The 14,357-nt window shown below is 38.2% G+C and overlaps 1 protein-coding gene across 1 annotated transcript; it reads left to right on the forward strand.

Moving 5' to 3' along the window:
- Positions 1 to 1,539: 1,539 nt before the first annotated feature.
- Positions 1,540 to 14,351, forward strand: LOC117814413 (AT-rich interactive domain-containing protein 3B-like). The gene is made up of 9 exons (XM_034685727.1): positions 1,540 to 1,839; positions 2,476 to 3,096; positions 8,420 to 8,494; positions 8,601 to 8,673; positions 10,279 to 10,462; positions 10,834 to 11,084; positions 11,516 to 11,791; positions 11,895 to 11,984; positions 13,219 to 14,351. The coding sequence occupies exons 1-9, from the start codon at positions 1,813 to 1,815 to the stop codon at positions 13,356 to 13,358; spliced, it is 1,737 nt and encodes a 578-aa protein (XP_034541618.1). The 5' UTR covers positions 1,540 to 1,812; the 3' UTR covers positions 13,359 to 14,351.
- Positions 14,352 to 14,357: the final 6 nt, after the last annotated feature.

Below are 14,357 nucleotides of genomic sequence, written 5' to 3' on the forward strand. Positions count from 1 at the left end.
CAATCAGTAACAAGTCAAAGATACTAAAGAGTTGTTATCAAGATGTGTTTCCTCTGGTGTTGAAGTAAGAAAGGAAGCAATGTGTTTTGCAAAGACACCTTCCTGTAGTAGAGGGACAATCACAGCACAGGGTTGAAATATGTTTTAACATTTGCATTTTACTATTTGACCTCTTTCATTACTATTCACACAAGTCAGCCATTGGTTCACCAACAAAATAGGTGTCCGTGCTTGTTAACTGACGTTAGAGCTCCTGCTGCAAGGTCACTACGACTTTTAACTTACTGAAGTAAAGACACAGGGACAGAATGAGGGTGTGTACACTTGAAATTAATCTTTGAGTCTCTTAATAAAACATTTCACTTCAAGTTATAGTGATTAGAATAAAATAATTGAATCTTACTTTGGATTTAAGTCTGACATACTCTGAGGGAAATGCACCCAGAGTTCAGTAGAAGCTTTTCTTTACTTTAAAAAAAAAAATGGGCAAGAACCACCATTACCACTGCTCTACTCTGGGAATCTGTGTTCAGCTCTTGAGTGACCCAGCACTTGGTACTTTGGTCATTATTGTGGTGATGTTAATTGTTGATTATGATAATGGAAGGTCTTAAATGGTTTGGTTGCTTCATTGTAGATGTTCCTTATTTTATTTAAGAAAAATAATAATAATAAATAAAATTCCTCACTTACTTTTGTGCATTGCCTTTACACTGCTTGGCAGTACCTGCACCCAAATTGACTTGAAGCACTTTGTTACTCTTACTGATCTTGTTTCCTCTTGTCTAGATCTTTGCTTGTGTTGTTCTTGTTCTCATATGTACGTCGCTTTGGATAAAAGCGTCTGCTAAATGACATTGTAACATTGTAACATTGTAACCACTGATTCCCATAAGAAAATATTTTCAGCACTATCCTTGAAGGTTTTTGGTTGGTAAAAATATAAGCGCTTTAGAAAAGGACTGAGGAGCCAAACTCAATAAGTTCATTGTGTTTCATTATTGGAATTAAGATACCAATAAATGCAGGTGATAAAAACAAATTGAATTGCAACGGGTACTAGAAATGTATGTGTTGAATCCACATAAAACGTGTAATCGAAAAAAGACAGGGGTAATAATATGGGATTGTTTGAAATATTTCCAAATTTTAACTTGTGTGCTTCAATAAGATTACATCAGACCTTATATTATTACCATACCTTATTCCCACCGTTTACATTTAATTTGAGCGCCTTTGTTGGCTACTTTTTCCGGTAATCCTGTTTCACACCACATAAAAAGACAATGACTAATGTAGCATGTAACCAGAATAGTGGAATCATACCAGTGAAGCATGGAGAAGAAATTTAACATCAAGGTGTGGAGGTCAAACCAATTTGCAGTGCGGATGAAGCAGCTCGGCCTAAAACGTATTTTGTATTATTTTTAGCAGAGGTCGTGTTGCCTTCACTGTATTGGGTGATATCAGTGGGTGGGATTTCCTGCTGAAGAGGGTGGGCAGCTCCACAGATGCGGGCAAGAAAAGCACACTTTACGAGCTTTACGCACGGGGCGGGCCCTTCATTCATCCAAGTTGGGGGTGTAGGCCACTCAGTCAAAGACAATCAAAGATGTTTGAGTTTCCATGCGCGGTGACTAGGGAGGTAAATCGCAGAGCAACACCCCTCCTCCAGTCTCAGCTCTACCGGGGTTTTTAAGTCACATTGGATCAGAAAAAAAAAAAATTTCTGCCTCAAAAACATCCTGGTCATGCGATGTGAGTTACTGCTGCCGAAGGAAAGAAGGAAAAACTAGATAAGACCTGTTGGTGATGATGGATTACTCGAAGGCGCAAATGGTGAGTGTCGACGGCTAGCACTCGTGTTTGTTACAGTAACAAAGCGAATCACTGTTAATGAAGACATTAGCAGGAACAGTTTCACTTCAAAAGCAGTTCTTCGATCACATTGAATGTGATATGTTGTTTTTCGTTAATTCTAATGTAGGCCTGCCTTAAATTAGCTTTCATCTACAATACCAGTGAATAGAAGTCAGTTTCTCATTAATTGAACCGAATAAATATGAAAGATAATTCTCGGATACCTGGGGGACTTTGAGCAGAGCTGAAACAAAGACAATCTAACATGAGAAACGAGAAACAATTGTCTCTGCCTCCACATTGATCTAAATTCATGTTTTCTGTTAATAATTGTCACAATCCGTCAAGCTTTGTCTCTCTTTAATTGCCATTAGTGTGTTCTGAGGCCCCCACAGTATTTCGCTGGAACACGTTTTACATTTACTCCTGTTTAATAATGAAACAGTAAAAATACAAAACTTTAAAAAACACCAATGTTTGCATTTTTATGATATACTGTATGTAACAATTTGACCGAAGGAAATGGACTCATATTCTTTTTTCTCCCTGGAGATTAAAGCTGTCCTGTGGTGTAAGATTTGAAATCTCCTTCATTCAGAGTTTTATTTTTTTCAGTCAAGTTTATCCAAAGAGGGCAGTTCACCCGGGGGCCAACAGTTTAATCCTGCAGGGTTGAAGCTGGAGGCCGTGATGGAGCAGCTGCAGAGACAACAAGAGGCCAAACTAGGGATGAACCTGCAGGAGCAACAACATCTCCAGGCCCAGCTTCTCTTTGCTCAACATGCAGCAGCAGCTGCTGCAGCAGCCAGGGCCTCTGGATCCAGACTAGAGCCTGCATCATTTGGCAAGACAGATGGACAGACTTATCAAGCTTTCAACAGACATCACGGTAGAGCAAGTCCAGATGAGGAGGAAGATGGAAATTCAGATTTGGATGATCAGGAAATGGAGCCTGAGGAGAATGATGATTTGGAAGACGACCTAGAGGAGGCAGAAGAGGAGGAGAACGGGCATCCTCAACAAGCAAAGAAGCCCAGAGTCCAGCAGGATGCAGGGTTCCCCTTCCCTCCGTATTCTACGCCTCAGGCTTCCGTGGTCAAGAAAATGTCTGAATCACCTCCTTCTGCAATAAAACAGGAGCATGATGAGAAGGAGGTGCTGTCTCCAGCAAGCCAACAAGCCTTTACATCACCAAACAGCTTCTCAGACTGGAGCTTTGATGAATCATTCAAACAAGTGAGTCATTTTTATGTCAATATTATTTCTGTAAAGGTGGTCATACAGATGTTTTTTCTCACAAATGACAGATATAAAATCCTCGCATGACATCATAGCCCACTCTTGGATTCATTAAAGCTGACCTATTTGTCAAACCGAGCCCTCAAGTAACATCAGTATGTCCTTTAAATAGTTTATGAAATATTCTGATAATGAATAAAGATATTGAAGGAAAGTCTTCCAAATAATAACTTCTTCCAATGAGAGACCTCTCAAGCTGTATATACAGCCACAAAGAGTTATTAGTACAAGTTTTAATCCAGGCCGTTAAAGCTAAGAAGATTCAGAAGAGTCAAATTGGAAAGGAAAAGGTTTTTAAAAAAGATTTAAATGCATCACTGTTGGTTTTAAACAGTGTCCTTCTCTTGGATTAAAAGGTGCATTATGAAGAGTTTAAATGCATGGATTTATTGTCCTGACACAGAAATGTAAATTGCTCCTTGGACCTTCCTATTTTTTATTTTAGCACTTCTAAAAACGTGATGTAAAAGGTTTTTGATTGAGAGAAAGAAAATGAACATTTGTATCCCCTCTTTTAAACTGCTGTGTGTTCCCTCTCTTAGTGGTAATTGTTGACTTGTTCCTGCTGAGAGTCAGGCTCACCGCTGCCTGGTCCACCTCCTGTTTTCTCACATGTTGAATAAAAAGGAGCGTGTCCCTTTTGGCAAGGAGCCCAATCTTGATAACGTTTAATTACGGGCCAGGCCAGTGATCTCCCCTCCTGCCGTACCTCACCTCCTGTCTCGCGCTTTAAAAAAACACATTCTTACCACCACCAGCTGAGCTAATTGGTCTTGGCCTGGGTCCAATCCTAACGGTTCAAAGTAACCTGACAGACATGGAGTTGAAATGAGAGCAGAGGATTAATGAAATGGCCACAAGTGTGTTTTCACGCTTATACTCTTGTGCTTGTTAGAAACTGCTGTGTAAGGCAGTCACACTTTCTCTTATTGTATCAAGCAGACTTCCTCCTGCAGATATGTTTGACTTCTTCTAGAAAACAGAGGGTCCCCTCATGTTCTTTTTTCCCTTTTTTTAAGGAGACCAATCTGATTGGCTCGTCTGTGTGTTCATTTCCCTCAAAAAGGCCCCACTTCAGTACAATACATTATGATTAATGGGGCCTGTGAGCAGAGGGACAGCTGGGTTAGTGCCTCACGGCATACCAGCAAGCAAATACCCATAAACTGGACTAACTGTAGTTTTAGAGGAGCAAAATTAGCCTTTTTGTTCGATCCTTGAAGTCTTGACCATCATTTACAGACTTTTATTTATTCACTTTCCCTCTTTTGACAGAGTTTAGTTTAAAGTAGTGTATGAGTCAAGTCAAAGTTAGTGTTTCCCTTCATAAACATAACATCTATCTAAGTTGTTTGTTCATTAACCTCGACTCAAACCTCAACCTCAACTTACTGCTGATGTAGTTCTAGCTCAGTGGATAGCTTTGCATAATTTAGCGGTCGCTAAGCAACACTAAATGGCAGCTTAATTCAGCTGCAGGCAATCAATACATTATATGGCCACTGCAGTGAGAACGCATTTCCTGTTCTACGACTAAAAAACAACACCAGAAACAATGGAGGACATTTCAAGCACAGTAATGAGTTCAGGGGACGTGTTAAAAGTTGTTGAATAACCAAACTGCGGGTGTTTCATGTGTGTGACACTGTTAAAATTTAGTTTTTGTCACTTAGAGCAGAACATATTAGCCGTTTGCTATGGTCATTTTGTGTAAACACCTTTAAATGTTAGCGGATTAACAGCAGATATTTCTTATGGGTGTTTGTTGTAGCCTTTCTCTGACGTAGGATTCTTAATTCCTGCTAACTCACTTATTGGAGCATGAATAAAATCAGCAGGTTGTCGAACAATAGCGCAGCGCAAAAGCAAAGACAACCTAAGATGCGCTTTTGAAGTTTTATCTTATGCAAGATAATTATATGTTGATTTCAATAGATGTAACACTATACACTTCTTGCCCTCCTCTGTGCCTCTTTTCCTTCATTAGCCTTTCCTTTTCATTTCATATTTTCATCACTTAAACGTCTTTAAAAACCTGGACACAATGAATCAGCCGCGCTATTGTCCTCCCATTGTGTACAGTCTTACTGTACACCCTTAAATATGGAGTGGGAGGGGATATAAGGCCCACGTTTTGTCATCAGGCCCAGCTCAAAGCCCAGCAAGGGGCCAGATAAATGATCTTGACTTGTACGGGTGACTAAAGGCTCAATAATTTGATTTGGATTAAAATTTTTGTCCCCCCTGCAGCTACATTGAAATTTGAAGAGGGATAAGTTTTCACTGCTGCTCTGCTGGAGCAGCCGGATTAAATTGATGAAGCTCATTATCAAAAGGAAACTCCTGCATGATGTTGATGTAAATGTTCACTGGTATTTCTAAAAGATATCCTTAATGAAATGTCCTTTTTTTATGTATTGGGCTACTTTGACACACTTCTGTGGTACTAGCTATATACATTAACACTTTAATTCTTAATTTGAATATTCTAAATAATCTTAAAGCCTAATAAAAGCAAGCCTTTTTTGAAGAAACAATAGAAACCTTTTCCTGACCTACATACTGAATGCTATCAGGATTCCCACGGCTGCATGTGTGAAAACTCTGTGAGCAATTAACTGAAAGCTCTTTGTTAATAGATCCACAGTAGGTCTCACTTGCTCATCAATAAGAGGGGGATGGGTTTTATTTCCATTTGATGGTGAAAAGACTTGGATGTTTATCTACCTTCGCATCAATAAGCTTCTGGTGGGGGTTCATGGGTCCTTTAAGCTGAGGCCATCAGATGTGTCACAGCTCAGTCACCACAGGGGCACAGTCTTTAGTGGAAAGTGGATACAGACATTTCAATTTTTCAGATAAACTATAAAAAAACAGAGGAAAGGGTTATATCAACTTCAAGAAGCCTTTGATCACAAGGGTTCATTTCGATAGTGATCCCTTAAGAGGTTTTTCCCTTAAGCACAGGGTACATAGAAATTCCTAAAGGGGCTAAAGTTATTGAAAGAAAAATATAAATCACATTTAAATAAAAAGAGATTAACTGTTGTAATAGGACAACTTTATATGTGTTGCAATAATAGTATGTGAAAGTTTTAAAGTAAGCAGATAAGCTACACAAATACTAAATAAATTATTGTTGAATGAGTCAGCTAAAACCAACCAGTAAGATGGCCAAAAGTAACATAATATGTTGACTTTAAGTAAAAGATAAAGTGTTGAAATATGGTTAAGTTAAACTAACAAGCTTATTTAAAAGTACTGATAGTTAGAATATCTTCATAATTGCAGCCCTAATCGATAAATGTCTGGAATAGGTAGCTTAAAGTAACGTGTTTGGTAGCTAAAAGTTAGCAACATTAATTGACCAGAAGAAGGAATTGTTCAAATATGGTAAAGGTTGAACTACCAAGCTTAGTTTAAAGAAATTTAAAATGGTTAGCGTGTAGCCAGTAAATGATAAATGGTTGAATTAGTAAGCTAAAGATATAGCTTAAGTAAGCAGAAGTAAAAGTAAAAGATTAATGAGAACAATAGGGTAAAGGTTTGAGCATTAGCCTAGTTTAGATAATGACAAATGGTTTGTTTATCTATATAAAAGTAATGGATAAATGGTTGAATGAGTCAGCTAAAAATTGTTAGCAAGATAGCTAAAAGTTAGCTAAATTTGTGAACAGAAATTGAAATGTAAATGGAATTTATGGTCAATGGAATTTGAATAATTAATCTAAGAAAAAATATAAGAAATGGTTTGTACAGTTTAAGAAAAGTAACAGAAATATTGTAATAATATGGCTACGTTGGAACAGCTAGCATTAGCTTATATAGATAAATGGTTGAACGTGTAAAAGTAACAGTTAAATGGTTAAAACAGTGAAATAAATGTAGAGAGAAAACTGTTGATATCCATTCTGCTGTAACCAAAGAAACAAAATATTTAGAAGATTTTGCCAAAATATCAAGTTTTGGGGATTTGTTAGTGTACCCAGTATTGAATCATCTCATGGTGCTAAACAACAGGGTCTGGGAGACACTGAGTGACACTATCATGCAGCTGTGTGTGGGTGTGTGTGTCAGCATTAGCAGTTTGAATAGTGTTTTTATTGTAAACAAGAGGAGGTCTCCTGGAGGAGTGGAAACCAGCAGATTATTAGTTCCCATGTATTTTACCAGCTCTGAGGGTGAATTGTTTTTTCTTGTTGGAGCAAAGTTAGATAAGGCTGCCATGCCAGCATTTAGCTAGCAGTATGATTTGTGTGAAGTACGAAACTGATAGATTGAAGTGCAGACATCAAGTACAATTGGGTTTTTTTTAGAAAGGAAAGATGACCGAAGACAATGAAAGTGTTTTATTTGATAAACAGTAAGAAAGCTAGTTGAAGCATTTGATCTTGTCAGATTAAAAACAGGTTTTGTTGCCTATTATACACATGCTTGTTTATTACAAAACAGAAGCATGTAATGACCATGTGGTCCCTCATAAATCTAACCATCAACATACAAAAGACAGTTTGACATCTCAATAACTGCAGCTACATAAAGAAGAGTGATAGAAAGTTAACTTTACTGACATATTTTAAACGAGGATAGGAAAGATGATACATTAAAACAAATCATTTCTGTAATGTAATAGCACTGACTGAGCATTCTAAAGACAAGCAGAATCGTACAGCTCTTTGGGCGCGTTAGCAGGACAATAACCTCTCAGCGGGCTTTTCCACACAGTTGCACACACGCTGCCCTTCTCTCACATTTTTAACCTTTAACTGTCATGTTCAGGGGGAGGGCATGGAAGAATAACATGTCTTATTAAACTACCTAATGAGCAATGAGGCCTTGCATAATGTCTCTGATACTGTTGCCAGCTTTGAATTGATACTTTCTTTTGAAAAATATGCTTGAATGTGTACACAACAGAGCTGGCAAGCGGATGCTAACAGTGAGCAGCTGTTTACAGCATGTTTAGACACAGAAGGGGGAAACCATGAGGATAAATGACAACCGCAGAAAGACTATTTTAAGACATGCATATATATGTAAAAATTAAATTTGTTATGGTTGATGATGCTCAGTGTCTGCTAGCAAGTCTGATAGTAAGTTTCAGAGGTTAAAAACATTTCCCTGTCACATGCACTTTCTTAAAAGATTGAAATAGTCAACTTTGAATTAGAATTCACTTTAAATCCTAAATATAAAGCTCTCCTTGTATAATCCAGAGTACAAACTGTTCAATTATCTCTCTCTTTGGGTGTTTTTACAGAGAGGAAGTGCCATCTGGGCTGAGGACAATGATGGAGGAAAAGTGAGAGGGGAGCCATCCAGAGACTTTGCTAAGGTCTGTAGATTTGGAAGTATGTTGAAACCAGCGACTTTCAGAAGGGATCAAAAAAACAGTTTACAGACATGTTCCTGATGTATTGTTTATTTTGGGCATCCTGCAGCTTTACGAACTGGATAATGACCCACAACGGAAGGAGTTTCTTGATGAGCTTTTTGTCTTCATGCAAAAACGAGGTGAGTTTCAGAGCCCGAGTCTTCTGATTTTAAGAACATTTGAGTTGATTTTTTGTGAGTAACTAATGGGGCTAAAAATGCTGCTTTGTAAACTCGGGTCTGTGTGGGTTATTTTGAAGCTTTAAATAAAAAGTGGCACCCTCATTGCTCTTACAATAAAATTCACACTTTTTGTTAAATTTTGAAAATAGCTACTTGTTAATGACGGGGGCTATCTTTTGTTTAACATTAAATGCTACAACTAATCACAAAATTGCTTTAATCATGTACTGATGATAAAAGTTTAGGGTATAAAGATTCCTGAATAACTCAATAGAGCTTGCCTTTAAATATTTACCGTATTTTTAATTTTGTATAATCACAAAAAATACATAAATAATTGTTTCTGTGCATTGTAAATCATAAAGACAATTAAAGCAGGATTCCATGTTTTCATATTTAATATATGTTGAAAGAATAGTTCTTGTAGGTACAGAGGAAGTTTAACAAAATAGTTTAAATTTCTTAATTTTTACAACAAATTGGCAAAATAATGTTTTGAATATTGAAGTTCCAGGAGAATAGGGTGGAACAATTTATTCCACCACTAAAATGTCTTAAATGTTGAGTAATATAAAGATAAATCTCCTGATATAATGTGTCCTGTAACTGTAAAATTGTTTTTTTTGTTTTACCTGCCATAGGGCTATGGATGAAATTCAGGTATTGTGCTAATACTGGCATATTTACATTGATGGATACTGTTAAAATGTGCATTGCCCTAAATAATTAAACTCAATTTAAAAACAAATTGCTCAATACATCTGCCTTTAGTCTTGGGTATTTGTTCAAAGTAGAAGACTCATATTTTATTATCAAAATGTAAAACAAATAATGTATGGCCTAGCAAGACCTTCAAGCTACACAGGTAAACACAAACTTCATATTTATTGGTACAATAACCACTCTAGAATTGAATAAAATGATTGGGCACTTTTGAAAGATCCTGTTATTGTATTTCAGTTTGAAATGGAATATCCTGAATAGAAACAGCCTTCAGCCTTTTCTCAAACAGAGTTATCTAATGAAGTACAGTTTGTCTTAAAGTAAACTAAAGAAGCGGTCAGCCATCTTTTACTCCTGTGTGCATCGATCATGGCCATGCCAAATGTTTGTGTGCGTGTCCGTGTTGTGTGTTAATCTTAATCACAAAGTAATCTTATTGCTCCAACTGCCTTTTTACCCTCCTTCATTAATTGCCTTTACTCCAAATGGGGATTGGAAGGGTGAGCTGTCAGTCCTGTGATTGGCAGGCACTGCTGGCTCTAAAGTCACCCCTCCCCCCGTACTCAGGTCAATGCAGCACCAGAGCTGTGGTAGTGGACTTACCCCCACCCCCATCCATCTGAAATAAGCTTTATTAGACATCCACATAGGTAATATGGCTCAGCATGTATAATCTAACACTAAACTCAGGCCCTATGGTGGGCCAGGCAGACTACTGCTCTCGCTATTTCCCTCTTCTGACCCTAAAAGTCCTTTTGCAAGACATGGTAACTTTTTTGGATTATAATTCAGAGCAAATCAATTAATTGCTCATGTTTTTTTTACCTCTCATTGGTTTAGGAACTCCTGTGAACCGCATTCCCATCATGGCCAAGCAAGTGCTGGACTTGTACCGACTCTATAAGCTCGTGACAGAGAAGGGAGGCCTGGTTGAGGTCATAAACAAGAAGATCTGGAGGGAGATCACCAAGGGTCTCAACCTGCCAACATCCATCACCAGCGCAGCATTCACTCTCCGCACCCAGTAGGTGTCTCTCTCTTTTGTAACAGAAATGGCAAACATGCACAGTGAGAGATATAATTGACTGTTCAAAGAGAGCAGAATGAGATTCTTTGTCAGAAAATACTCTCTTGGCATGCGCAGGACAAAATCGGCAAAGAGGTAAGATATACGTCATTGGCCACAGGGGTTCCAAAATCGTCACAAACTAACAGTTCCTCAGAGCAGCTTTAAGATCAAAACATCTTATGCTAATAGTTTCTTAACTCTTGAGTGATTCCAGTTTATAAATTGATGCTTTAAGTTTGATAATTGAAATCAAGGCCATATTTTCGAAATATAATTGTGCCTCTTGAAACCAGATCATGTGACTCATATGAATCTTTTCCTGGCAGGTATATGAAGTACCTGTACTCGTTCGAGTGTGAGAAAAAGGGCCTGAGTTCTCCAGGTGAGCTGCAGGCTGCCATTGACAGTAACCGCAGAGAAGGCCGACGTCCCAGCTACACCAGCAGCCTGTACCGCTACACACCCTCTCCAGGTTCTGCCCCACATCCCCTCCTTTCTTCACCCACCATGCAGACCACCCCAACTGGACAGAATGGCCTGACAGCATCTGCTAGTCCAAATCCAAAGAGAAACATAGGTATGACACAGTGTAGTGTGTTACACTCTCTTAAGTTTCAAACTTTCTGTACCAATCCTTTCAAGGAGTCTGCAGCTTTGACCACCTTCATTCTTTGGTCAAGTTTAAGAAATTCCATTTTTAAACTTTCCTACTTTCCTCATCACTTTTAGTCGTATAAACTGCAACCCTGCCTCCATTTACTTTTTCAGTGATGTGGGTGAAATGAGGAATAAAGATTCTTGTGACCTCTAGTGGTGGAAAAATGTTCCTTCACATTTTAAAAAATTGAAATGAAAAAAACAAATTTCTCTCTGCTTCACTGTGGTGTTATGTTGATGGTTCATATTATGGCATATTTTGAACTACTGACATTTCATCTAAAGGGAAATGCTTTTTATAAGGACTATTACTCTGACTTAAAAACATCCTTTAATATGTTTCAATTTTAGATGAGATGTTGACCCCTGTCTTACCCAGCCGGCTGCCCATGGCTCTGGCACTGCAACAGCAGCAGTTGGCACAGGCTGCTGCGTTGGAGCATCTAAAAGAGAGGAGAGAGCGAGGAGGAGGAGGAGGAGGAAGACCCTCAAATGATGGTCCAGAGAAGAAAATGTTGCAGCTGGCTGAGGAGCAGCAGCGCCTCATGCAGCAGGCTCTCCAGCAAAACCTGCTGGCCTTGGCCACTCAATTCAACCCAATGAACCTCAAGCTTAACAATGGACAAGGTGAGCTGCCTCTGCTGTTAGATGTAATACATCATATTTTATATTAATTTAAGTGATGCTAGGAAAGTCAATTTATTGTTGTATTCTTTTATTTTTCATACAGAACCCAAACAGGATCTGTCTCTGAGTATCTCCACTAATGGAGCAGCCAGTATAAGTGTTTCCGTGGAAGTAAACGGCACTATTTACTCAGGTGAGTCATTCGATTTGAAAGGAAGCAGGGGTTTGTACTTAAACTTATTCTTCCTTACTATTCCACAAGATAAAGTACCCTCCCTACCGGCACCTCCTAAGTTTGGCTATCAACGTTGTATTTTATGTTTGTCCAAGAACTTTAGTGTAAAAAAACGTCTTGAGGTGTTACAGTAGATTATGTGAAGGACAGTTTCCTGTCTTGGAGAAGTGACAACATGTTGTCACAAACAAACAGGAAATAACGTGTTAATTAATTAGATTAGAGGTACTTGTAGGCAGATTTGTTACCTTCGGATAGAGCCACGCTAGGTGTTCAAAGCTTAGCTGACCTGATGGTGTTAGATTTATTTAGCCCTAGTTTGCAAACATGAGAGTGGTGTGGATCTTCTCATCAAACTCCTAGAAAATAGCAGATCAATTGAAAGCATTCCCAGATTAGTTCCTCTAATCAGAATCATTTTTGTTGGCCAGGTATGCTTGAACACACAAGGAATTTGACTTTGGTAAACTGTGCTCTCTTTGTACAAGGCATAAGAATAAGGCATAGAAATAAAAATGAAAATATAATAAAAATAAAAATATGATAATAATACCAATAACATCAGCTATAAATACAAAGAACAACAAATAGGCATGACTAATATGTACAGACTAAAATAATATGATAATAGTGCAGTGGTGAGTAGCAGAGGTAGTTTTAGATTTAAAAAAAAGTATATGTAGGTGACAGTTAAATAATAAAATAAATAAAATTAGTGAAATCTGCTTGGAGAATTGTTACATTGTATATTTGTCAGAGAGTATTTATCTGACAGGTATGACACTGTTATGTTTTAATGTTCATCAGAGTGACAGCCTGGGGGAAGAAACTGTTCTTATGGCGGGTTGTTTTGGCGCACAGTGATCTGTAGCACCTGCCGGAGGGGAGGAGTTTGAAAAAATTGTGTCCAGGGTGTGAGGGGTCAGTGATGATGCTACCTGCCCGTTTCCTGGCCCTGGACCGGTACAAGTCCTGGATAGGGGGCAGGTCTACACCAATGATTCTTTCTGCAGTCCTTATAGTCTGTCGCAGTCTGTGTTTGTCTAGTTTGGTTGCAGATCCAAACCAGACAGTGATGAAGGTGCAACTAATGTAACTGTACGTCATTCTTTTTGTTAGAGTATGTATGTGATAGCTGCTTCTAATGCCTGCTGTTTTAATGGAAATGGTCTATATAATTTTTGCATTGCAGGAAAGCTGTTTGCCCAGAAGTCAGCTGCTGCTGTGGCGTCTCAGGCTGTAACTATGGCAGGAACCAGCGGTTTCAGTGCCCTCTCCTCCTCACACAGTCCCTCGTCTTCATCATCCAACTCTTCCAAGGGACCAAACTAGGGCTTGGTAGTGTTAAAATCTAATCTAAGCATAATGATGACACTATATACCTCTAATGTCGACAAGTACTGTACGATTTCTTGGAAACAATCAACTGTAACATATGAAGCTGTTATGTTTTTTTTTTCTTGTGGTGTAATGTGCTTAAAATGAGTCATGTGAAGAGGACACTAATGTTTGAATTTACAGACTCCAAAATTAAATTTATGATAGATTCAGGTTTCTGTTAACCTTAGTGCCTGTTAGAAGCTGAAAATGTAGAGGCAGTCATGTCAATACATTATAGTGTATTATCTGTTTTGTAGCTGCCTTTTTCAAGAGTAGAACAGCGTGGTTGCCTAAGTGCAGCTGATAAAGACCAAAAAGCCTTAGCTCAGTGCCACAGCTCGTCTGTAACTATTTTGCTTTAAACATTTCACATTAGTGGTCAGGGATTTACAACATGCAAAACAAAAAAAAACAAGATGGAAGGTGTTTTTTAAATATTTTTCATTGTTTTATTTTACACTTTTATTTAATCATTTTCAGGATTACAAATGTATTTCTTGCTAGCTGTGAATCAAAGACAACATGTGAGAGAAGGTTTATGTCAGGAGTGATACAAATGTACCTCAGTACACTTTCCTTGTCGGTAAGTTTCTCTGGAATATCTTCTGCACTCAGGAATGACACATTACTGTTACACTGTACCTTATCAAATAATGCTGTGTTGAGTTTCTATAGACAGAGAATGTAACATTAATGACCTCAAGCTTTTGACAAGTAAACACTGAAACGGTGCTACCTCACTCTTTCTTGAGAAATATGCAATACTTAATGCAGCATGTGTGCATGAAGCCTTCTGCTGAAAGGCTTCTGATACTGTATGTGGACAATCAAGCAGACATGTCATTGCAAACTGATGTCACTGTAAAAACACGTTTTGGTCTTTGATTGAAATAATTCTTGGACATGTGGCCATGAGAAATAAACCAATCTTGTGTGCAGCAGAAAGACTGT

Source organism: Notolabrus celidotus, chromosome 6 (assembly GCF_009762535.1).
Source record: "Notolabrus celidotus isolate fNotCel1 chromosome 6, fNotCel1.pri, whole genome shotgun sequence".
NCBI lineage: Eukaryota > Metazoa > Chordata > Actinopteri > Labriformes > Labridae > Notolabrus > Notolabrus celidotus.